The following is a 25712-nucleotide window of genomic DNA, read 5'->3' on the forward strand; positions in this document are numbered from 1 at the left end:
ATCAGTAACTCCGTCCATGTCATTGGAGGCATTTAAACGTTATATAAATACACTGACTAAAGATGTTTTATCGCCTTGTAACTATGTTTGATTTATGGTATCTGTGTTTTATGACTGCCCCGTTGTTAAAGTGAAATTTGCTTTTATCGTTCTCTTCTGTATGGTTTTATTTTTTTTTTAACTCTATTTCAGTTTAGCGTTCGCTTTTGAAAGTTTGTTTTCAGTTGTGCAATTTCTGTGTGATTTTTATTTAAATTTTTACTTGATGTATTTATAATCCATTTTTCTTTAATGATGTGCAGTATATTATATATTTTATTCATCTTAGGGACTGTAATGGAATTAACAGCTTTTACTGTTTCTTTTATGATGTATTTATAATCCATTTTTTATGATATGCAGTATATTATATATTTTATTTATCTTAGGGACTATAATGGAATTAACAGTTTTTACTGTTTCTTTCATGATGTATCTATAATCCATTTTTTTAATGATGTGCAGTATATTATATATTTCATTCATCTTAGGGACTGTAATGGAATTAACAGTTTTTACTGTTTTTTTTTATTTTTATCAAGGTGTAACTGCCAAAAATTTGTTGCTACAGTTGTGTTACATGTATTTAACTTTTGAATCTAAGCTCGTTTATGTGTTTAGTATCGTTCTGTTTGTATTGTTGCGTGTACATGATTTTTGTTTTAATTCTAGATGTATGTATTCTTCGCTTTATACCATTATGTATGTATGTATGTGGACCCCTATGGAAACCAGCTCTGCTGATCAGGGTGTTCCACCCCATAAAGAGGAAATAAATTCAATTCAATTCAATTCAATCCACAAGTCAAATTATGGATTCCCCTGTGACAGACAAAGTGCCATTCCTGGCACCTTAAAGTCCTTAATTTTGAGTACAGCCTCTTGTATTGTGTATTTATTTACAATACTATGCTAGCTTTGCCATACTACCATGTTTTGTATTGCCTTATTTTGTTTTAATTTGTTTTATTTTATTTTATTTATTTTATTTATTTCATCTTTATACTACACTACTGTAAAAGTAGATTTTTTCGTGCTCTTGCGAAATTTGCGAAATTAGAATGAACGCGAAGATTCCTCGTTTTACAGTATACTATACTATACTATACTATACTATACTATACTATACAATACTATACTATACTATACTACTATATCATACGAAACTATACTACATGTATGCCATACTATCTCATTTGTTCCACATGTCCTAGGTGGCAATGTGTCTGAGACAGTGTCTGCCCAGTGCCAACCAACCCTGCTATCTGTACAGTATTGACATGAGGCTAGCCTCACCACTCCCCGCCATCCTCAACATTCGGGAGAGAAAGCTGCATCGTCCGGAGGAGACTGACCGCTGCTTCGGAATCATCACCTCCAAGCAGATTCCAACTGTAAGTGGACATCCAGGGTGCCTCCAGTATACGACATAATTGCTACAGCTTTTCCGAAATATTGTCTTGCCTGCCACTCCGATGCTGTAACTACTCAGATATAAGATACGATGTGATATGCATTCATATAGTTGGTCCATTCATGTATCAGAAGTGCAACATACCTGGTATCAAACATTTGTATTACTTGTCAGAAAAGAGTTTGCAGAATTCATTATTTCCATCACAGTTCACTTACCTGCTCATGTTGTTTGTTACCTCCGCCAAGAAAGGAGGTAACTGGTTATCTTTTCATCAGTGTTTGTTTGTTTGTTCATTTGTTTGTTTGTCTGTGTGCAAAATAACTCAAAAAGTTGTAAACGGATTTGGATGAAACTTACAGGAAAGATTGAGAATGTCACAAGGAACAGATTATCAAATTTTGGTAGTGATCCGGGAATATCATGGATTTTATGAAGAATTTTCAATGTTTTGGCAGATAGGGCCAATGAACTTGGAGTTCAAGCTTTGCATTTTTGAGGTTTGCATATCATGCGCACTAAAGTGCATGCTTTGCTTGGACGAGGCGCCGCACAGCTGGAAGTTGATGACGTAACAAAAGGCTTCTATATTGGAAAATCGGGCAATTTTCAGCATGCATATGGTATGGATGGAAATCACTGATGTCTATGGAAGAACAAGATCAGTGGTGGAATTAGCCACTTGGCGAAGGTCTGCGCTGTCAGAGTGCTTCTCTAGTTTTATTTTGTCTTTTTAGGCATTTTTTCGGTAGATTGTTGTTTCGTTTTATGTTTGTTAGTCAACATAATTTGTATTTTCACTGCATGGTAAAGTGGTCTTATATGTTGTGTAATTTGATCACCAGGTGCCAGGGTTTCCAGTATACACCAGAGCAGGAGAGTTATCTGTGTCCATCAAACTGCAGTCAGACCATGTCCTGCTAAGCAAGGTACAAGTGGAGAAGGCCCAGTCATTCCACGGCTGTATCTTTGCCGAGGTCCTCCGACTCGACAAGCCCAACCTGGAGCTGAACCCGAGGAAGAGTGAAGGCAACTACCTCATTGTGCCTCTCAACAAAGGTCAGGGACAGAATGCTGCATTGAACTGTATTTGTTATATGTACAGCTTTGATTTTCTGTACTTGTTTACTTCTTGAGGGCATTGTCACGTGTGTACTCCTGTTGGTAGTTTAGATGATGAGGGTAATCAAAACAGTGGTCATAAAGTATTTGTTTTTTGTGCAGTAATAATGACACATATGCCCTCTGAAGTGAGGTTAATCTTGTAAGTTGCTGAAGTTTTACTGTACTTCTGTGTTACTCATATACTCACCTACATATTCCTGTGTATGATAAGCCAAATAGCAGAGTGAAGTGAGTGGTTCTTAGTTGTGTTGGTCCATCAACATCTGACTTGTCAGATTCTTAGGAAGCAAGCAACTTCATAATCTGTAACTGTTCATGACTTTCATTTGCATCATGAAAAATGTTCTTGAGAAAGATGAAGCATGAATATGAAAATGTGACCTCATGTAGCTGTTTTGATATTTCTCTGCTCATGAGTTTAAACTTACTGTTGGATTCTACACTCTGTATTGACAGAACAAGGAGGACATCTAACCATTGACTGGTCTTTCCTGGAGGCGGTCAGTCGGAGTTCTGGTCATCTGGACCAGCCCCCACAACTCCCAGACTACAGTCAAAACCAGTTCACCTTTTCCCCGGACATGCTTGCTGACGCTGTGGTGACTCCCATCTATCGCAACATTGACCAGCCCCAGCGATACTTTGTGGCCGACATCCTGAGTCACCTTCCTGTCACCAGCGCATTCCCATCGGAAAAGTATGAGACTTTTGTCGACTACTACTTCGAGAGGTACGACATTCAGATCTCAAACTTCCAGCAGCCCCTTGTGGATGTTGACTGCATGTCCTCCAGACTCAACCTGCTGACACCGCGCTACCTGAACCACAAGGGCAAGGCCCTTCCCATCAGCACAGGACAGAACAAGAAGAGCAACTTGCAGAAGAAGCAGTACCTGGTACCAGAGCTGTGCTACATCTACCCTATCCCCGCATCCCTGTGGCGGAAAGCCGTCTGTCTTCCATCCATCCTCTACCGGCTGAATGCCCTGCTGATTGCCGAGGAGCTGAGGATGCAGGTTGCCAAGGAGGCCGGCATCGGCATGGCAACCCTTCCGGGGGAATACCCCTTCCCTAACTTGAGCTTTGGCTGGGAAGGCTTGGACCTCGAGTCTCTGGAGAGACAGAAGAGTGAACTTGAGCAGGCCATGTTGCAGGAGGCTGAGGCGGGAGTTGAAGGAACGTGCAATAAGACATCGCAGCTGAATGAGACCAGTTTTCAGACTGGACAGAGGATTGAAGATGGAGCGGTTGACAATGGACTCCCTTTCGACGCTGTCCAAGATATGTTTACTGGGTTGCAGCTCAATCATGGGAAGGAAAATGATGATGTAGGTGTGTCTACAGCAGCTAATGGCTATACCAATGGAACAGTAACTGCCACAGAGGAAGTGTCTCCAGATGCTGATGAACTATTTCACCTTGACGATGAGGGTAGTGACCCTCAAATGTGCCTTGGACCCAGTCCTGCCATAGTGCTACAGGTGAGAGGAGATTCTCTGGCTGTGTGTTGGTCCTTGCACCTGCTTGTATGACTAATTGAGTAGAGATTGCCAGATTTTTACTAACCATTTTCCACGCTGCACATACAAGGTACTTACTGCATTCTTTTCATTCCCTGTCACATTTTAGTCCTATAAAATTGTTCAGTCTCTTTGAAAATGCTTTGCATTGTTGGACCAAATTTTATGATGAGCAGAATATCTTGTCTTTATTACCTCTGGCAAGGAAGGAGGAGGTTAAGTGATCATCGGCATTGGTTTGTCTGTTTGCAAAATAACTCAATAAGTTGTGTACAGATTAGAATGAAAATGCATAAAAAGTTGATATTGACACAAGGATCACCTCATTCAATTTTGGTAATAATCCGGGAATTTTTATGGATTTTTGAAGGATTTTTCATCGTTTGGCATATAGGGTCAACAAGCTTGGGGTTCAAGCTGCGGGTACTGGAGGTTGACATACATGCATTAAAGCGCGTCCTCTGCTCGGGCAAGGCGCGGCACCATGCAATGACGTAAACAAAAGGCTTTTATTGGGGAAATTTCATGAGTTGCTGGCTTCTGTGCTCTCTGAGTGCTTTTCTAGTTATATGCTGTTATACTCACATATTTTCTGATCAGTCCAATTTATTTGATGTTGGTATTTGTTTTGTTTGCAAGATAAAAGTTTTGTTATTTCAGGGTTTTTAAAAGAAATTGACGTAAAGGGAAGCATGTAACCAAGCAAAAGATATAGGTGTATGTACAAGTTGTAAGAGATTTGTTTTTATAAATGCAGTGCTAGTGTTGAGGCATTCTATGATGTAACTGATATTCATACTTGCTTTCACTTGTTCTGACAGTCTCTGACAATGTCAAACTCCAGTGATGGGTTCAACCTAGAACGTCTGGAGATGTTAGGGGACTCCTTCCTGAAGCAGGCTGTGACGGTGTACCTCTACTGCACCTACCCTGACCTGGACGAGGGCAAACTCTCCTTTCTCAGAAGCAAACAGGTATCCTACATGATGCACTGGGTTTCGCTGATGACATACATTTTTGTACAATGCTTAAATAAAATTTGCCATCATTCACTGTTAAAAAATGAATAACTCACTTTTGAAATAATTGTTAAAATACTGTTTGATCTATAGACAGATATTTGTATGTAGTCATCGTGAAATTATTGGAACAAATATCAAACAACAAGTTGTTTCTTTGCTTTTCATATGTAAACTGGGGGGTATTTCATGAAGCATTTCATCCGACAAATTTGCTCTCAGCCAATCAGATGCAGGGATGTTGACCTTGTAACAGTTTGTCAGAAGAATATCTGATGAAATGATAGATGAAATGCCCCCCTGGTTTTCACCTTGCTGTCTATTGAGATTAAAAATCATTATATCATTTCCGTATGTATTCTATTATAGCATCTCTAATCAAGCAGCTTTATGCATCTTTGACATAAAAGCAAATAACTTTCTGTGCATTCTGTAGGTGAGCAACTTCAACCTTTACTGTCTTGGAGACAAGAAGCTTCTGGCTCACAAGATGCAAGTCTCATTGTTTGATCCCTCCATCAACTGGCTGCCTCCATGTTTCCTCGTCAAAGAGGGCGCCAGACCGGACTCCAAGGACAATGATACAAAGGATGCTGATGCAAGCCCAGAGGACGCCTTTGTCATCGATGTGTGGGACCCTTCGCTTGCAGATGGGCTAGGCGATTTCGATGATGACGACTTTGACAGCGATCACGGGTGGGATGAGAACAGTGACGACTTCAGTGAGGAAGAGATCGATGAGACGAAGGCCGAATGTCCAGATGACTTCTTTGCTCGGGAGAAGGAGGAGGAAGAGCAGTGGTCGTTCTCAGTAGGTGACCCTGACGATGTGCCCGGCTTGACCTACACAGGTAACAAGGTGCAGGACACCGCGAGCATGCCACAACTGCCCTATGAGATCCATACCCAGCATAGCCTCTCGGACAAGAGCATCGCGGATTGTGTGGAGGCCCTGATTGGCTGCTACCTGGTGTCCTGCGGATTCCGCAGTGCCCTCGTCTTCATGGCCTGGATGGGTCTGGATGTCCTTCCGCCTGTCAACCTGAAGTGCAAGGGTCAGAAGCAAGGATCACCAGGTGCCTCCGACCCATCCTCAGGGATCCCTGTGTCTCAGCTCTATGGCTACCTCACACAGCCCCCATCCCCTCTCATGAAGAAAGATGGGGCAGATTTCATCCTGGAGCAGCAGCTCCTCGGCTATGAGGAATTTGAAAAGACCATCAACTACACCTTCAAGGACAGGGCCTACCTGCTGCAGGCCTTTACACACTCATCACACCACAGCAATGACATCACGGACTGCTATCAAAGGTAAGCAACAAAATTTATTGAATGCAGATATCACACTTGTCTTGTATTTGATTCCTCAGCATGCATGTGTTATTCAAAACTTCATGCTGTTGATGTTGAAGATATGAATATAGCATCTGCCAGACAGGCAGAGACAGATAAGAGCAAGAAAAAGTAGAGAGGACAGTACTGCATCGGTACCTGACTCTCTAAGAGCATCCTTGATTCATTTACCAGCTGGATTTGCTCCATTGGTTGGCTGGGGAGCAGTATAAGTTTGGATGTGTAGAACTGAAATTTCTTAGCAAGTCCCCATTAATGTAGCTTTACATTTCTCTAAGTGTCCATGTTCTTAAGATGCAGTTCTGTCATGACTGAGGCCAATGAAATATTGGCTTGTGTATCTCATTGGCAAAGTAAGTTTTTAATGAGCTTTCTCATGGAGTAAAGGCATATTACTGGTGAAAAAGAAGAGTACTTGTATGTTGTGGCTATCACACAAATTTGTTAGCACTGTACCTTCAGGTACTGAATCACATTACCTGTGACAGTTCTTTAATAGATAATGGACTTTTAGTCAAAGGGGCTTGTCACCATGGAATATGTACTGGACAAAGCCAAACTGAGAGAAAGAGATGAAAATTATTCTGAAAGCCTAGTGTTTCTGCAGTAAAACCTCTCGCTTGGGCAATATTCTTAAATCACATTTTCATTGCAGTCATCAGATCAGTAAAACACAAACTATCAAATCAATCATTTGTATTCACCAAATAAACAAAGCAAGGAAAACCTTCACAAAAATTAATTGAGTTTTAGATCAGTTTATCATTCTGTCTTAGGGGAAAAAAAGACTGTAAATGATATTAGAAAGCTTGCATTGAAACAAACAATCTGTGAAGAAGTGTTGGCAGATTTGAATAACTTTTGTGCATTTATCAACATTTGTAATTTGATGAGTAAGATTGAAATACATAATATATTACACACTCAATGATGAACCTATTATTTTGTGAGACTTGCTATGGTATCTTTTTTCTATAAAGTAGCCAAATGATTAAAGGGAACTTTGATATGATGTATGGCATTATAATGTGCTCTAAACCAACTATGGGTTTACATGGACAGAAATTTTCATTGTGTATCATTGATCCTCAGACTGGAATTCTTAGGAGATGCCTTGTTGGACTACCTCATCACTCGTCACCTGTATGACCACCACACCAACCTGTCTCCTGGTGCCCTGACTGACCTCCGCTCAGCCCTCGTCAACAACACCATCTTCGCTTCCCTGGCGGTCAAGTTCAATTTTCACAAGTACTTCAAGGCCTACACGCCAAACATGTTTCCTGTCATCAACAATTTTGTGACGTTTGTCAATCAGAAGAAAGAAGCTCTCGGAATGGATTCTCAGGTATGGCAACTTTAATGAAACTATTGCCATCATACATCAACCCCAATATACTGTGCACATGGCTTGCATGAAAAGAAACTAAGAATAGCAGTTTGTTGTTCATGGCTCAAAAACTCCTTTTGAGACCTTGCTTGGAAGCCAGCTGTCAGAAAACAGGAGAAGGTTGATATCAGTGTAAGTTTTTCATCTGTATGTGCCATTTTTTTTTCCATGTTGCATACATTGTAGCTAGCTTGTCACAATTCTTATTTAACTAAATGTATAAGGTGTGTAGGTATGTGTATATGCCAAGTTTATGTGGATATATTCCAGCATACTCTTCCCCATTGTAGCTTATAGGAGCATAATGTATACTGTAAAACCAGACACATTCACGACATGAGACTTTCGCGAATCAGAGCGGACTGTCTTTTTGGTGGCATGGCACTTTCTCGAATCTCAAACCATGAACAAATTACAAGTATTCTTCAGGTTCTGGATTGTGTACACAAGAACTTTCATGCGCATTTGTACTTTTATGAATCGTGGCTCCTTGCAAATTTCACGGAAGTTTCATGCGCGAAAGTTTATGGTGTTACAGTACTCTCATGTATTGAGAGCTTAAAGGACCTTGCTCATAGTTCATTACGGCAAAATGGAGCTTAAGTTTGTGCGGAGAAGCAATAAATTGTGTGGTATTCTGATCGTTTTTCAGCTGAAGTACAGTGAGATGGATGGAGACCAGGAGGAGTCAGAGGACATTGAGGTTCCCAAGGCTCTGGGCGACATCTTTGAGTCTGTGGCAGGAGCCATCTACCTAGACAGTGGGATGTCACTCAACTCTGTCTGGAGAGTCTATTACCCCATGATGAAGCAACAGATTGGTGAGTATCGATACCTCACTTCAACTCACAGTTTTATATCTCTTTGCCCATTTTTGGACCTGTAAGGTCTGTCACATCTGTATTTGTATGCATGTGCACTTTTTGTTTTATCTCTGTTATACACTTGATTTTACCCTTTTTCACAGAAAAAAAAAAGGAAGATGGCCATACCAGGATTAAGATTGCACTACGGCTAGTATCTTTGGAAGCAAACAAAATTTGATCCAAGTTTAAATCCATGACTAGGGGGATGAGTTTAATTATGGAAACATCAGCTATTCACTCCCTCTCCTGTTATTAATGAATCGTTTAATTCTTTAACACAGTTGATAGATAGGTAATTTTATCATGAAATGACAAGTGAAAGAATTGTGTGTGTGTATACATATATTTACCATTATGTGTGTGCATATGTATTGAGTATTATTATCATTATTATTATGAGACAAATTTGTATAGTGCAGCTACTATATAAATATAATCTACTTTGCTGTGATGTAACAGAACTCCTAACAGTGTTACTGATTATACCAAAAAAAAAAAAAGTAACAAATTAGTCAAAGGCTTCTGAAAAAGGTAAGTCTTCAACAAAGATTTGAAGACAGCAAGTGATGAGGCCTTCCTCATTTTTTCTGGTAATTCCAAAGTCTTGGAGCAGCACAACTCATAATTTCATGTCATTTGTTTTCGCAGTATTTGTAGTAATATGTAGGAATGTATCTTTACCCTCAAGAAAAGTGTACAAATAGTGATCAAAATGGATGTTGCGGTAGATTTGATGATTGATTCTATTTCACAGAGCAATATGCCTCAGATCTCCCCATCTCGCCAGTCAGAGAACTACTGGAGATGGAACCAGAGACTGCCAGGTTTGGGTGAGTAACCAACAGAGGGCGCACCATTACCTCAAGGTCATTGCAACGCGAGGCACGCTCTGTCTTGCTGTTCCCAGATATGCCTCAAGAATAAGCCCTATTCTTCCAGCAACATCAAGCATTAAGGGCATTATTTACCATTTGCAGATAAAACAAAACAACCCAGCTTTAGTGCTTCAAAACACTTCTAAAATGTGAGTTAGGGTTAATAATAACCAATGTAAAAAAAATGTTGATCAGTATAATCAATGTTAAGTATTGTTAAACATACAAAATGTGAATATTAGTCAGAATGAAATTATTTTTAGACTGAACCATCTAAAGTTATAGTTTATTGAGAAAAATAGTGATCTCCTTGTACTTGTATTTTAGGCTTTGTTGCAAAATTTGTATATGACAGGATGTGTCATGATACAACTGACCAACATGTACGCGTCAAATGTGATTAACTCTAATATTTTTTTCAAATCACTGCTCCCAATGGCAAACAATACCTTTAATGGGTATTCTTCATTATGTTATTTCTTGGTATGCAGCAAACAGTCAGTCATTCAGCAGTATCTTCACTCATCACTGATATTGATTATTGGTATGAATGAATTTGAATATGAACTGAAAATTCTAATCGAATCCCAAAGATAAAGTTATTTCACTGTTTGTTAGCAATTCTCCACTTACTAGGAAATTACATACCAGAAAACCAGAATTTTTTGCTTGCATGTAGCTTTGGTGAATTTCGCAAGGAGCAAAATTCGAGAAAGTAGAATTCAAGCAAAAGTTCTTGTGTACACAATGCATTGAATGCTAGTGGCAATTCCTCAAAAAAAAAAAGCTGTTGGCTCCAGTCAGCAAAAGTTTCATACCGTGAATGTTTCTGGTTGTCATTACACCAGCTTTGATCCAAATGATTAATATCAACCTTTTCTCTCTCTTTGAAGTCCACCAGAAAAGACCATAGATGGGAAAACGAGGGTCACGGTCAACGTGGTCGGCAAAGGTCAGTTCAAGGGCATTGGGAGGAACTACCACATCGCCAAGGCAACGGCAGCTCGATTTGCTCTGCGGAGCCTCAAGAGTCATCCACAAAAGGGAAAGGATTGATGCGGTGGACGTTGTCTCTCTACACCACCGTGATTTTGGTGAGGTTTGGGACAGCATCAGAATGAATATATTGTGACAGGTTCTGCAAAGTCCGGTTTGGGCAAGATGTGCCTTTATCTTGGAAAACAGGTGCATTTAAATGAAAGAGAAAGGTATAAAACTGGAGTTCCCCTCCCCAGTTCATCCTAATTGCTGTCTGGGCTTTGATGTTCCCAACGTGTTACCTTGTCGCCTTCAGATCTTGAAGGAGGTTGTATGACTAGGGAGCAACAAGACAAAGAAAGATGCATGTTTGTTAAATGTAACATGCTGTTGTGATTATACTATGTGTCAGTCGACAACTACTTATAAGCAACAATATGAATGATATTGCAACATGAAATGAAGTAAAGTAAGATAGGAAAACATCAGTCTGCATATGCTTGTTTGATCAGCAGTCATATGAGACTGGGGAAAAACTGCTGATGATTCTCTAGAAGCTTTTCAAAGAATGAACTGAAGATATTTGGTAACCAGTATTGGTAATGGCGTATAGCTTGTATGTTTACTTGGTGCTACTCAATATGTAGTCTAGCATATTACATGTTTTTAGCCATATTTCACTCTTTGATTGCTCGTCAAGAGATGGCATAATTCCTAGGATCTACTGGCCAGTACCTGCCTTTTAATTGGTATCAAGGCAACCTTTTACAAAATGTGTTTCATACCTGTGAATAATCTGTCATACAGACATATGGTAAGACATCAAAAATTTTAAAGCACACACACAAAATTCTATAAAATACTCACAAACTTCGATCTCCAAGCAAATCAACTTGTGTCAATTCGGTCATGAGATTTTCAAAAGTATTCTTTTTTTCTGCTCAAACTTTGCATAGAAGGCCTTATAGTGTGACTATGTTGTGCTGTTCGATAAAAAAAGGTTTTCAATATTTAGTGTGCCAACACACTGGCCTCTCTAAACTTTAAGATGAGAACTTCTAACTGTACACTGACTTAAAGATAAGGTTAACTAGAAATATCACTAAAACTGATCAATACCACCACCCAACACTTCTGTACTGGGATACTGCAACGAAAAGTTAAAGACTGAGAGATTTAACTCAATCTGTAGTATTTTTGAATGATTTTAATAGAAAAAATACAGTTACCATGACAATGCACTGAAAAATTTGCATATCTATGTACCGTGGTGGTCACACCATAGACTTCAGTCAAAAAATTCTCCTTTGAAGTGAGAGTTCCGCCGACACCCAAAACTCAGCGTGAGGTCCGACATCGGATAACCATCTCCAGTGATAAAACTGTCATCGCTGTCCGTACGTAATATTGCATCATCATCGAGCAGCAGAGAGGTTTCCATTCGCTGCTCCCAGAGACATTCGCGAGATCCGCCGCTGCGTGCTATTTGTATGCGGTTCCACGTGATTTGGGAAAACACTGCACAAGCGAAACAACTGCCTGCCTGACAGAAATCGAACGCTATCTGTCAATCCATTCGCTTTGCAAATATCGTTGAAGTAGATCTTGAAAATGTCAGATTTTATGGATGATATCGACATCAAGGAGTTAGAGGACTGGAGTGAACCTACTGACGCGTCGAAATCGGTGCCCTTGTCGATTGATGATCACCCAAACAGTTCAAAATCTTCGTCGAAGAAAGGTTGGGTTGACATGTTTAGCTCCACATATAGACATTTTTGTATGCTAGTCAATAATCAATATATACAATTCAATACCTGGAGATTTTGGCTTTTGCGTGGAAATCCCAAGTTCTCCAAGTTATTCTGAGTTGTTTTGATCAAGTGGGGAACGTCACAAAAGAAGTATATCTTTCTTTCGTGATCAAGCGGATGTACTGTCCAGTTCTTGTTTCCACACATCTTGTAAAATTTTCTATTCATTGATGTCCCATCTGATACAGGCTCCTCAGTCTCAAACCTACTGACTCTATAACTAAAATAGTCTCCATAACGCAGTCATAGATCTCATTACTTCGTAGAGTCTTCGTTGGAAAAAAGGAAACTGCTTGTTTCATGGATGAAAAAGTGCCTCTAGCCATAAGTACAAAGGCATGCGTTGCGAGAGGTGCCTCAACAGAGTCATCTTCATTTTCAATTTCCTGTTGGAATGTTCTTAATTCATTATTTATGTCTCCCACATCTATGAATCCCACAAGTCGATCTGTCAAGGAAGAAAAGGCCAGTCGTGAATGCAATTTCATTTCGTCAAACAGCAGGTTAACATTTGCTTTATGTTCCTCTGTTAAATCTGCATCTTTGATCATTTGTTCGATCATCTCCTTATGAATGCCGGTCTTGGCTTCCGCATAGTGGGTATAATCATGTATTGTACTTTGAGCGGGAAGTATGAGCATCCCGCTCTCTTTCATGAGGTTATGAGCTGCTGGAGATTTGTGATATATTGCTATACACCAGCGGACAATTTTTGGCGACCATCTCATCTGCCTGCGATCTTTCACCTGCATTGCTTTTTTTTTGTTCTTCCTACAGATAGCGGCCAGCTGATTTTGGAGGAAGGAGGTCATCTAAGTCTTTGCTACACTTTCCAACAAGGTCTTGAACAAACGGTACATTTTCGTCATCAATCACACTTTTCTTTTCAAAGAATGATGCAACACGTTTCTGAAGAGAACAGAGTTTTTTTCTCTGTTTTTTCCTTTTCTTGATGTAATCTCTTTGAGCAAGGTCCTTGGCATTCAGATAACTCAACTTTGTTGAAGAGCACGGAGATGTTTTGTCCTGATCTTTTTCCTTCTTCTCTCTCCATGACATCAAATCTCCCTTTCCTATGGTGCAAGTAGTACATTCTTCTTTACTTTCTGCAATTAGCCGACAGTGTTTTTGTCGTACTGTCGTCTGACCTGTACTACTGTCTAATATGAATATCTTAGATGGCAAGACCCCCTTGGAAGGCACAAAATCCACAAAGTCTGCATTTCCTGTACAAATTGTACTAGTACCAACATCATGTATTAGTTTTATGGCTGAATCAACATTAATAATTTCTGGGAATTCTTCCAGTAGAGGATGGCTTGGTTTCAGTAGCTGTTCTGCAATAGAGACATGCCATCTGGCATCATTGTAAATTGTTACACACTTTGGAATTTTTAGAATATCTTCTGATTTTGTAGCAATAGTTACAAACAAAGTTCTGTCTCCCTGCTTGCTGACAGCCATACCAACGGATGAAGCAGCTTCTATACAGGATTCCACAATCACGCCCACATCAATGTGTCCACTCTCACTGCAGATGCTACATCCTTCAGAATGTTCAAGATATAAATGGGCCATGATATTAACATTTAGTCGCTTGTTTCTGGGCTTTCTTTTGCTTGAAGCGGTCAAGTTTGCATGCGTGTGGTTTACAAAGGTGGGAATATCTGGTCGTCATCTCCTTTCACATCAATCTGACTGCTTTGGTGCGATAGGAGCAAAACTTAACAAGGACCGGTCTGGGCCTAGGTCTTCATTGCTGATCCTCTTTGGGCTTACCAACACGTTGGGCTCTGTCAATTTCATTCCTCTGTAGCGTGATACGTAGCTTACTTTTAGCGAAATCCAATACCAGATTGTCAATATGCTCATCCTTGGTTTCAGGGATGCCAACAATGCGCGCAGAGTTACGTCTGGAATACTGCTTCAAGTCCTCTAGGTCTTTAGCGGTAATTTTGGAGTATGGTTTAAGATTTTCCTTGTGTTGTGTGCCATCTCGAGGAGTTGATGTTTTGCCTGTTCTAGGCGTGTGGTAGGTAATGAAATAAAGAAATGATGTATTGTCAAAATGCATAAAATAAACTTCAAACGATGACATGAAATGGTTGAAAATATGTAGGTTGTAGAGAAAGTCCATTTTTGGTATGTGTGTGCTAGCTATTTAGTGTCATTACTCTACACCAACAAAAATACAAAACACACACACAAAAGTGACATGAAAAAGATGAATATATGTCACCAGCAGAACCTTTTCAAGTTTATTTTATACCTTTCTTACCATAGACCTTTTGAATGAAGAAAATAAAATCATGACAGTCTAGTCTCTAGACTAATCATAATTAATTTCTGTAATTGCTACTTACAACTGTATATCATTTAATTTGGAATGTTAACTTTAGTTTACAAAATCTTATTTTTGGAAAGTGATATTGAGCTGCAGAGTGCAACTGGTTTAATGGTTAGCTGTCCAGGACGCTGAGCTGAGCGCCGAGCAAAGTGGAGGGAAAGGCAAACACGAAATCAGTCATATGGGACTGTACAGACGGCCTCTGCACACGCAGAACTGGCCAAAGGTGATTCGTGGCTGAAAACATAGCGAGATGCCCGAAATTAAAATAGACACAAAAAACTAGCACTGTAAACATTGTTCGTGACTATGAACTTTTTAAGGTAGACCTATTTCATTACATTTCTAATGCCAATGGGCTCATCATTCATCATTTCAATTGTGAAAATCGACAGCGACACTGTCAGTGTCACGTCACTGATTTGGCAATCATAGACTGACCCAGATTTTGTTCTTTTGTACAGAGAAATCACATTTGCATACAAGCGATACTTTACCATATTTGTTATTCCACGGATTTTTCTCCAAAAAAGGAACAATTTCAGTCGATTTTAACAAATACGCTCGCAAATGCTCCGTATAAAATGTTTATTTTTGACAATGATAACTGTTCAACATACAAGAATACCACATACAATCACACAAAATTGATAGGAAATCCGATAAATAAGACACTTTCTGTACCTATTTTCCATCTTTTTGTTTCGTACCTGAACACATGCTACGATGAGGTGGAGAAAAAAACCGTGAAAAATCGAAGATTCTATCGAATTTGGTCGGGTTTTTTGGAAGATATCGAAGAAACTTTCACGATGAACTGAGCATCAATAGTGAATACGACCTGGAGGTGTGTATCATCTGCGCAGACTCTGTAGCTACTGGGGTCACGAAGGAACCATCTAACGCTGTGCAAAATGTTTACAACCGAGAGCAGAAATTTACAAGATCTGGCCGCAAAAGGGCAGCATAGAAATCGGCGGATCTCGCTCGCGCAGAGGCCGCTTATCAAAACATGCCTCCAGCGATCGGTCGTAAAACGCTGCAAAGGGAAGTAAGGCTGGTAAACAGATGTTAATCGTCTCAAGTCGTAAAATCTGGCTGTCGAGAGTCCATTCGTTGTAGGTCCATGGTCACACTAACCATATTTCCTGTCAAACGCTATGAGTGAGTGAGAGTATTCCACATTGTTTTGTGTTGTTTTGCTCACAAAATGCCGTTATCATGGCAATTCATTACCTGCTGCTGATAGAAAATGTGTCTTGCACATCTACATATTGTTGCAGACATGTGTGCACAATTTCAAGTCAATCGCTCAAAAAATTTACAAAGAAATTTGATCCACAACATTTGCAACAGACTAACCCAACTTGCACAGCACAGTCCAGTACTGTAGTAGTCGCGATATAATACACAAAGTCGACAGCGCTGTTTGTTATCAAGTGCCATGATTATTTAGAAAAGAAAACAAATTATCAACATATAATGTAACCTTGATATTGAGCCATGTGACGTGAGTTGAAGGCTTGACTTGTCACTTGTGCTGGCTTGCAAAATTTGTTATAGATTCTAACGTTACAACAACTTGTAACCAGTTAGAATTTAGTTGAATTTGCACTGCACTGTACGTTTAACAGTTATAGTAGTTTAATAGGAGGGTAGGACTAGATCTATACAGAGTATCTTCATACGTACATGTCCTTAGCGGGTTTCTATACAATGTACAAACATCACAGTGGAGGCCGCAACCCAGTAGATGTGGTTGACAATACTCTGATGCTACTTACTGATAACTTCAAAGTCTTTCTTCTCAGAGAGTGCCTTCCCCTTCTTCTGCACACCTACAAAATTAAGAAAAACATGGCGATGCAAGAGTTGATACTTTTAAGGCCCTTCCTGGTCACGAAATTGTCATTAACATTGTAACAGTAAAAGTTTGCTTTTTAGCTCACCTTAGCTGAAGGCTCAAGTGAGCTATGGCAATCGCTCTTTGTTAACATTTTATATGGCATGCTGACATTCATACAGTCCTGTATCTTTTACACAATTACATAACATTCTGGTTTGGTACAAAGGACAGTTTTTAGAATACAGTATCATGCATTTTATACATGACATATATTTCCTTTCTGTGAAGCAAAAGAAAAAAGATCAAGCTGATCAAGCAAATTTGGGTGATCAATTCAATAGTGAAATCCTTGTCATTCCAATTACAAACATTCAAGCACTAGTCCAAAATAATGTTATAACACAATACATATTAAACAATGCACATTCCACACATCCTAAATCAATTATTCACAACCAATGAATTTTGATTCTCTTGCAAAACTGGGTAAAATCATTCACCTTTGGCAACGTGCCACACATCATACATGTGTCGTATCTCTGGTGTCGTCTCCCGGATGTACTTTGCCAGCTGACAATGGCGGTCGGTCACCAACTTTTGGACTGTCGGGCCTTCCCCAGTGAGCTTGTTCCACATGCGTTTGAAACCCTCTAACTCCATGTGATAGCTACTTTTCACCTCGTTGCTCTGAAGCAGAAAAATAAAAGAGAAAAGAAAAGGATCTGTTAAGGGAAGACGTGACAAAGTGGAAGCCTTTATTGTTTCATAAACCTTATTATTATTATTTTTTCTTACTTATGAAGATATTCTCAATTACTTGCACTGTACCTACATCTACGTAGAAGCTATAGTCACTTTTTCTCTACATGCAAATGAGATATGGTGGGGTTTATGGATTACTATAGTGAATGAACCAAATTCTTTCATTCATAACTGTAAATCACCTGTACAAGCTGGATGTCCACAATCTTGTTGGCTGAGAGTTCGATGGCTGTGTATAATCCATACTTCGCAGAGTGACCAGGACTATCTGTTCTGCCATCGCCCCCAATTGTCAGTGGTCATCCAGCTTCAGCTAGTGAGGTGATTAGCGCAGTTTGGTTCAGCTGCCATTTTCTCTCAATGATTGGATGGAGGAATTCATCTTGATGACGGAAGAAAGTTCGCTCTGATATGGCCTGGACTCTAATGCTTTCTAGGATGCGCAGTGTTTTGGCTGGGCTACCCCACGAAAACAAAATCGCTGCCGACAGGATGAGGTTGCCAGCAGGACGGTTATGGTACCAGGTTTGACTCTCCCAAGTCCAGTCTGCAGTCTGGCAGGACCAACATTCTGCTGAAACTTTAACATATGTCCCCTTCACAGATGTGCTGATGGCAACGTTCTCTGAGCCACAAGATCGACAAATCTGAAACAGTTCCAGTAACTTTGATTCAAAGACGATGTACTTCGGTTCCAGGTGTGGAGGGCATCTTCTCCCAAACTGAGGAATTTGTGCAGACCTGTGTAAACCAAACACATTGCATGGAAGTTGAATAACTGCAGGGGAAAAAAGTAGCAAGCCAGTGGAGTGCAATAGAGTCAAAAGGGGCTTGAGCTTTCGAATATTCATCAGCGGCATTCCTCGGCTATCAAGGTCATTTTCATGGCTCATATCATGGTAATCAACATTAGATAATCCAGAAGAACATGTTATTTAAACAAAAGTTTGTGTGTCTTTGGTTCTTTGAATGTATACTTCTGATCAGTATGTGATCCTTTTGTCACATTTTGGCAACTCTTTTTGCATAAATTGGCCATTTTTGGGACTTGGAGCAACTGTTGTGATAGGCACTTTGGACTATCGCAATGACTGGCCATAATCACTACACTGAAAATCACTGTAGGAGACGAATGTCATGATTATGACCCGCGATTTTATCTCGCATGGTTTTTTGCTCTGCGTCACTCTGCGTTTCCCGAATGAGACAGATCTGGATCATTTCTGGAAGACAATCTGTGTAAGCCCTCAATGACGTCCATTGTGAGGGGTACATTCAGCATTTCTTATGCAGTTTGACAGATGAGGGCATTTGTATTCTCTCCTGATTCGCATACACCATGGAATCGCAATTTCACTCTTCTCACTTGCACCAATTTCAGATCTTCCGTTTTTGTGACTTCAAGTATGCTGATCTAATTCTTTTTGTTTTTTAAGTGGGAGGGGGGACACTCTTTACTAGGAAATTATCAATTATGGATGGATACCAATAGCTGTGTTTCATACACACATATGGCAAGTAGGCCTATTGTTTAAGATCCTGATATAAAAAAAAAAATCACATACTTGTAGCTGTTGAAGCCGTAACTTCCATTAATAGTTATTAAAGTAAAACTAATCCCTTCAATTACTTGAATTAAAATTGCAAGTGTGGTATTTGTGTTGAGATACAGGGTATGGTATCACATGAAAGTCACATTCTGTATGCAGTATAGCAGCAGTGCACAGTACAGTGTGATTAGTTGTGATTCTTACAGCAACAAGTTACAGTTGCTCCAGTACTGTTCTTGTGTATAAAAATACACAGGTCATATAATAATGATGGTTTTTCCTTGTAAGAACTGAGAAAACAAACAGAAAATGGCTTTCATGTGAAAATGTAGGCCTACCTTGGCAGATAATCATATATGAACAAGAAATTTGAGAGGAGTCCTGTACCGGCCGCACAGAAACGCTGTAAGTGGGAGGTTTGTTAGCGCTATCAAGTCACTAACAAATCAGCCACTAACAGCATGGGCAACATGAATTTTCAATTTTCTGTCACACACTATCTGTACATTCATTATTTATTTATTGAATGAAACCTTTTTCTGTTCACAAATGCGCCTTCATGTGCCGTACAAAATGGTGTGTAGAGTGGTACGTGGGTCCCGTCTATTGGACCTACGATAGATGGCCATCTTTCGTTTTGATAGAAGTCCAACTTTGATCTCCTCAACTCTTGCTCATCCGGCCAATGTATGAAATGATGCATGTTGTCACAGATGGCGTTGGCCACAGTATGTATGCAATTGCTGGTGGCACGGGGTGATAAGCCATGTGCGTCTCCTACCATGGGTAAATATCCTCCTTGTGCAAAGTAACAGAGTGTGCTGCAAAGTTGAACGGTTGGCTCGATGGCATCGAGCCTGTGAAAGTAGAGAATATTTGTATACAGGTAACATGTATACTACCAGCTCATTTCATTCCTCTGAGATTGATCACAAAGTTGATTTTCAACATGATCAAGATTCTCATCGTCATTAACATGGGATTTAATGCATGCGTAGCCGATTACACTATTAAGTTACATTTACTGTTTGGGGAGAGTGGGGTTACGTGGGACAAAAATTGTGATTTGATTTTTTTTTTCCGGTAACTTTTCCGATATCTACATGGGGCACTCATGTCTTGGACCTACAGACTACTGATGCTAGGCAACATGATGGGTTGTTCCATCAAATTCCTATATAAAGTCTCATATTATATATATAACTTATGTGATGAAACGACAGCTTGTGCTAATTAATGCAAATTGATTTATGCTAATTAACCATTCCTAATTATGTAAAAAAAAAAAATTTTCTTAGTCTTTAGGACTGGATTCGATGTGAAATGGATGCTGAAATTGTCCATGGGCCAACTTCTTCACTAATTGACATCCTCGTCAATTATGCAAAATATGAAAATTACGTTTTGTTTCCGAAGTCTTTTGAAGTGATCCCAGCATCAATAGATAGCTGAAAGAGCCCAGTTCAAATTACACATTAGTTTTTTAGCATGCAAATACCATGATAATCAATGCAAATTAATTTATGCTCATTAAAACTGCAATTTTGTGCAAAATATGATAAACACAAATTGAATAAAATATCAGTGGAAAAGCTTCATCAAGTCAAGTTTTGGCCAGCTTACCAATGTAACCAACAGTGATCATGTGTCTCATTTTCAACACATGAGTAAATCCTCACAAACCAAGTCAGCAGCCAGGGACAATTTCGGAATGTCATAGTCAGCAACAGCACCTTGAAGAATGTCAACAAGAACAGATTGGGTATCACCTGCCAAGCCCGGGAACGTAGTCGCCACCTGGTTCACATCTATTTCCTTTAGTTACATCTTTTCTTTTTTTTAACGTCTCTTTTTCGTCATTTGTTTGCAGCTCTTAGGGACATTTCTTTATTGATCTCGCTCAGTTTCATTCTGTTCCTTTTCCTCTTCTTCCTTCCTTTGGAGATGGCCCATGTTACGATGTTCTCTCGTTGTTCATTGTACATTCCATCGAGCCAGGGAACCACTTTGTTCTTTTGAGCCCTCATTCTGCCTGCTAAGAAGTCAATGTTCGCATTTTTTGCCCTCTCTTTCCCCGCAACAAACATTCCCATGATCTCCTCGGCATCGATATTATGCGTTCTTGCCGACTGAGTCTCCTGTATCATTGCTGGTGTGATATCCATGGCAAAGTACCGCTGGTATTGCCGCTCCAACTCAGCTACGATGGACTGAAAGCAGGCTGTGATCATCTGCTCAAAAAGAACTCGATCCTGAGGCTCTTTTTGCAGTGCACACAATGTTGGATCTGTTTGATCAAGTTCCTCTCCAAAGAAATCGGTGTTGCATCCTAGGATGTTTTCTGGTTGTGCTGCAGCAACCTTCAGAGCATCGACCACATCCTTGACAATCTCAATCCCACGTAGATGGCTCACTTCACCCTGCGAGGATACGTCGAATGTATTCATCCATGGCCCTGTAAGAAGTTTGCCGAGCAATCCCAGGACTTGCATTTCTACCATGGCTTGACAATCTGAGAAGTCCTTAACTATGGACTGGGTCAAGCCCCCACAGTTTGCTACTCCACTGCAAAAGAATTCACTCACAGTGTTCCATGATGTTGTGTTAATTTCCCACAAATGTGAAACAAAATATGCAGGCGATTTCCCCTGTATCGGGGCAGGAGACCAAGGGGAAGTCCGTTATCTGATAGAAAGGTTTTGAATGATTTAAGATCACCCTTACCATCTTTATAGCGCAATTTATTTATTTGTAGGATGAGGTGTGCAGCTATGCAGTCCTTCCCATATCAAAGTGGCCCTTGCAACTCTCTAATCCTTTCAGAGTATTCCTGCATGTGCTGGCTATTGTGTCCAATGGATGCAGGTGGCAATTGAGCTCATTGAGCGACTTGCCCCAACACTCATGTAAGTTCTTTATTGTGGCATTGTTTACCACCACACAATCACTGAGTGTATTTGTGACGTTGTCTATAATCCGGGACCTACAAAACTGAAAATCTTCCTGGTGAAAGTCCGCATACGTCTCTGCAAGATCATCAATGACAGATGTAATATGACTTGTGTAGTCCTCTGCTGTACCCCCTGGCAATTGCTCAACTGAATTGACCTCACATTCTTTTTCTCTGGTAAGGTGAACACTATCTTTTGGCCCAGTGGCCTGTATGGCTGCAAGGTTCTCTCTCCAGTGCTCCCTGGCTTTGGCACGAGCTTGGCTGCGTCTAGTGATCTCCATTTCGTTGACGTCCCTTCCTTTTCTGTTGTTCATCTCTATGTTGTCTGAGGGCGCCCTACTTTTATCCTACCTTGTGGTACCCATGTGAAGGCTGTAGACTGGTGCCATCTATTCTTAGCGTGTGGCTGATACATTTCCAATCACCCCCCCCCCCCACATGACTTCATTGATCCGTGTCGTGTTGGTTTCTCTTCAAATTATCTCATCATTAGATCCAAATCACTATCACTCTTCTCTTCATGTCCTTCAGAGCAAATTAATTCATAGACCAATCACCTGAGCTATCTTCAGACATAAGATCATCAAGTTCAATGTAGTCTGTTGATGAAAGCTCAGTTTCACTTCTTCCCAGACAAGTATAATAAAGTTTCCATGTATACTTTGCTATATAAGTACATGAAAAGCTATGCCTGCTGAGAAATTTATCATTTCTCAGATGTACATTGCATTCACTGATAATTTTGTCTGTGGTGGCCTGGGGCCAGCCACTGGCAAAATCTCGACCACCGTACAAATGGTCTGGATTTTCAGCGAGGAGAATGTATCTGTACACGTCTAGAGAAGATCTTACAACTTGTACTTTGTTTACCTCCAATAACTTTGGTATGAGTAAAGGATACTCCATAGCAGTATCACATTGAAAATTCATCCTTTGTCAGCTGTACATTCCTTTCAGGGAGAATTTTGTCTGTAAAGGCCTGGGACAGGCCACTGGCAAACTCTCAACCACTGTACAAATGGTCTGGATTTTCAACAAGGAGAGAGTCTCGGTACTCTTCTAGAGAAGATCTTAGTTTGTCCACCTCCAACGACTTTGGTATGAGGAATGGATATACTGGTACAGTGTACTCTTTGGCAATATAACATGACAAATGTGCTCTAATCTCTGCCTCTCTTCTTGGCATCTCTGCAGAACACTTCCCTCCTGAGCATGAACATTTCATTGCACAAACATCACAGCGCCTACGGTCAACGAACTTCTTTGCTGATGATTGAGTGGATGATGACATGAAATGCTCTATAGTAATGCTCCTCCTACACACATTCCCTTTCATAAACATTTCCATAGACTGGGATATAGTTCAGCCCACTGAATCTCCGGAGTGCTAAACTATTACAGAAAGGCTGTAGAGAAAGGCTCCATCTCTCCCAATATGGCCGCATATTTGCAAATAATCGTCCAATTCCGATGGCTTCCCAATCGTGAGGGAACAATACAACCCTTCAACATGAATGCCCATACCAGAGAAAATAGTGGCACTCAAAACTCTAATCTTGCCATCTAGTTTGGCGAAGTCAACAATGATCTCTTTGTGAATGTCCCCTGGTGTATCTGTGTGGTACATTATATTAACACAAAGTGGAAGGCTACGTACACTGTTTATTTCAGTCACCAAGTTTCCTGCACGGCAATAGATGATTTATACGATCAGTATCTCTTCTGAATCGGTGACATTATCAATAATTGGCTCAAAGATGTCATCTAAGCTTGTCTTACCAACATCTAATACAACATGTTTTATGTTTGTATTATCTGGCGACTCTTCAGTGAGGGCGTAGTTTCTCATCCCCAAACTTGATCAAATCCTTGCTCTCATATCCATGGGAGCAGTTGCTGTCATTGTTACAACTGACACTGATTGCATTGTCGACCAGAGGTCCCCTAGCATGCTGTAGCTTGACCGGAAAGCCTTGGTTTCTTTGCATGAAGATTCCCTGCAGATGACACAAAACAAAGAAAGAGGACCGACATATTTACATTTACTGTCCCCATATCTAAATCAAATGGTCATTCCATTCAATTGTGAAAATTTCTGTTGGTTGATCAGACATGCAATGTACATAGGGTCCAGTAGGCATGTCTTGCATTATTGCCCATAAGTATAGGGCACTGGCATCATATCTGACCACTTTTTGACACATTTTACCACCTCAAATGTTGGTTATGCCTCGCTCGTGATAGCGAGTAAAGACTATTGAAGGACCACAGACAAGATTCTTCTTCTTGACTTTGGGGATGACCTTGTCTTCACGGCCAGTGGGCGTAGGCCTCATGTCATCTGGCAATTTTCTCATGATCTGTATCTTCTGCTCGATCACCTGCAAGACCGGAAGGAATCGTTCTTCCATGATTTCCCTTCTTTTGCTTCTTATCTCATGGAGATAGGCGACCATGTCTGCTACAAGTACCGTACTGCTGGGTCACCATCAGAGACAATGCATTGAGGAGATTCATAGCCCGGTACATTGCTACTTATGAATACGCTGGCTAGGACATGTTCGTTTAAGAGTTCCATCTTCTCTGTCTTACCTGTATTTTGGAGGGATCTAAGAAAGCACTCAGAGTCGAACACGGCGAAGTAAGGGAAGTAGCGGTCACTTTGCATTACGTGTATTCCTTCTTCGTCCAAGTCCTCAAAGACAGAGGGTGGTGTGATGTACGCTCCTCCAGGATAACAATTATACAGTCCGAGTGCCATTGCTTTAGCGTGAAGCTTCATGGCAAATGAGTCTACCAGAGCATTTCCACAGCTTTCCACATTTTCTACATTCATAGCAGTTGGAGTATTTCTGGATGTTGGTGATATAGCTGAAATGGTCATTGTACAAGTTCAAGTATATACATAGTCTCGTTATACCTTTTGACACTTCATCAGATGACTCGTAAGACAACCTTCTCCTTCCCGGTTCTAGGGTCATCTTCGTTCATCTTTGCAAGCTCAAATACCATGATGTTGACATTAAACAATTTTTCTATCTCATCCAGTTCACAGAGTCTGACACCTTTGAATGATTTCATTGATTCTGACGTGTACTGTCAGTAATATCTTAAAGCCATTCTGTTAATTCTCCTCTTTTTGCTGTGTAAGTGGGTAGCAAAGCAATGGAAGAAGCAAAGGTTGGTATTAATGTCAAGATTCATCAACGAGCGAGTAAGGATAGACCTGTTCCTGATAATGTAATCGGGTAAAGATCCTCCTTGGTGTCCAGTGGGGAAATCTCGCAATGGGTAAATATAAAATGACAGATTGGCGATGCGTTGGACGGTCCATTTTGAATTTGGTCTCTGTTGTCTCGCTTATTCCAGGTAGGAAAAGGAATCAAAAGATGTGTGGTCCGTGATCTGATGGGAAGTAGGAAACAATTGACTGTTCGTAGAGGCGTATTGGTATCTTAACTCCCCCGTCTCGTTATTCCGTAGAATGAAACCAAACACCGTGTTCACCTTGAATGCTACCCTTAAATATGTGTCTCGCCAACAGTTTCATCTCCTTGTCATTGTCACAGCCGGTGAAAGCATGTGGTGGCTTGCTGGTCCAGTGTTGACTACTTAAATTCTGTACTCAGACAAAGTAGGACAAAACATAGTGATTCTGGGTTGTCTAGATAACCCGTAGTTGACCCACGTTAACGCCATCTACAGTAATGAAATCACCACAGCATAAAAACTACCTACTCTCTGTACTATACCATTCCATATCAGTAACCACATATCCAAAAGGATTTAACAGTGCACCTATCATTTTGATGCCTACCGAAGAAAATTAGATATTTTCACGTGCTTATAATCTCTAAATTG

The 25712-nt window shown here is 40.3% G+C and overlaps 1 protein-coding gene and 1 pseudogene across 1 annotated transcript in view; one reads left to right on the forward strand and one right to left on the reverse strand.

The window, feature by feature from the left end:
- Positions 1-11292, forward strand: part of LOC139722427 (endoribonuclease Dicer-like) — a 28268-nt gene extending 16976 nt beyond the window's left edge. The window contains exons 11-20 of the mRNA XM_071633719.1: positions 1254-1433; positions 2299-2512; positions 2627-2635; positions 3041-4059; positions 4920-5072; positions 5554-6428; positions 7563-7818; positions 8513-8681; positions 9481-9556; positions 10495-11292. Coding sequence (XP_071489820.1) covers positions 1254-1433; positions 2299-2512; positions 2627-2635; positions 3041-4059; positions 4920-5072; positions 5554-6428; positions 7563-7818; positions 8513-8681; positions 9481-9556; positions 10495-10657 — 3114 coding nt within the window. The 3' untranslated portion in view covers positions 10658-11292. The remainder of the gene's footprint in view (positions 1-1253; positions 1434-2298; positions 2513-2626; positions 2636-3040; positions 4060-4919; positions 5073-5553; positions 6429-7562; positions 7819-8512; positions 8682-9480; positions 9557-10494) is intronic.
- Positions 11293-15547: 4255 nt separating this feature from the next.
- Positions 15548-20552, reverse strand: LOC139722456 (uncharacterized; annotated as a pseudogene).
- Between the last annotated feature and the right edge of the window lie 5160 nt (positions 20553-25712).

This window comes from Diadema antillarum, unplaced genomic scaffold (genome assembly GCF_040938485.1).
Source record: "Diadema antillarum isolate AM-2024a unplaced genomic scaffold, OU_Dant_1.0 scf00000165, whole genome shotgun sequence".
NCBI classification, from domain to species: domain Eukaryota; kingdom Metazoa; phylum Echinodermata; class Echinoidea; order Diadematoida; family Diadematidae; genus Diadema; species Diadema antillarum.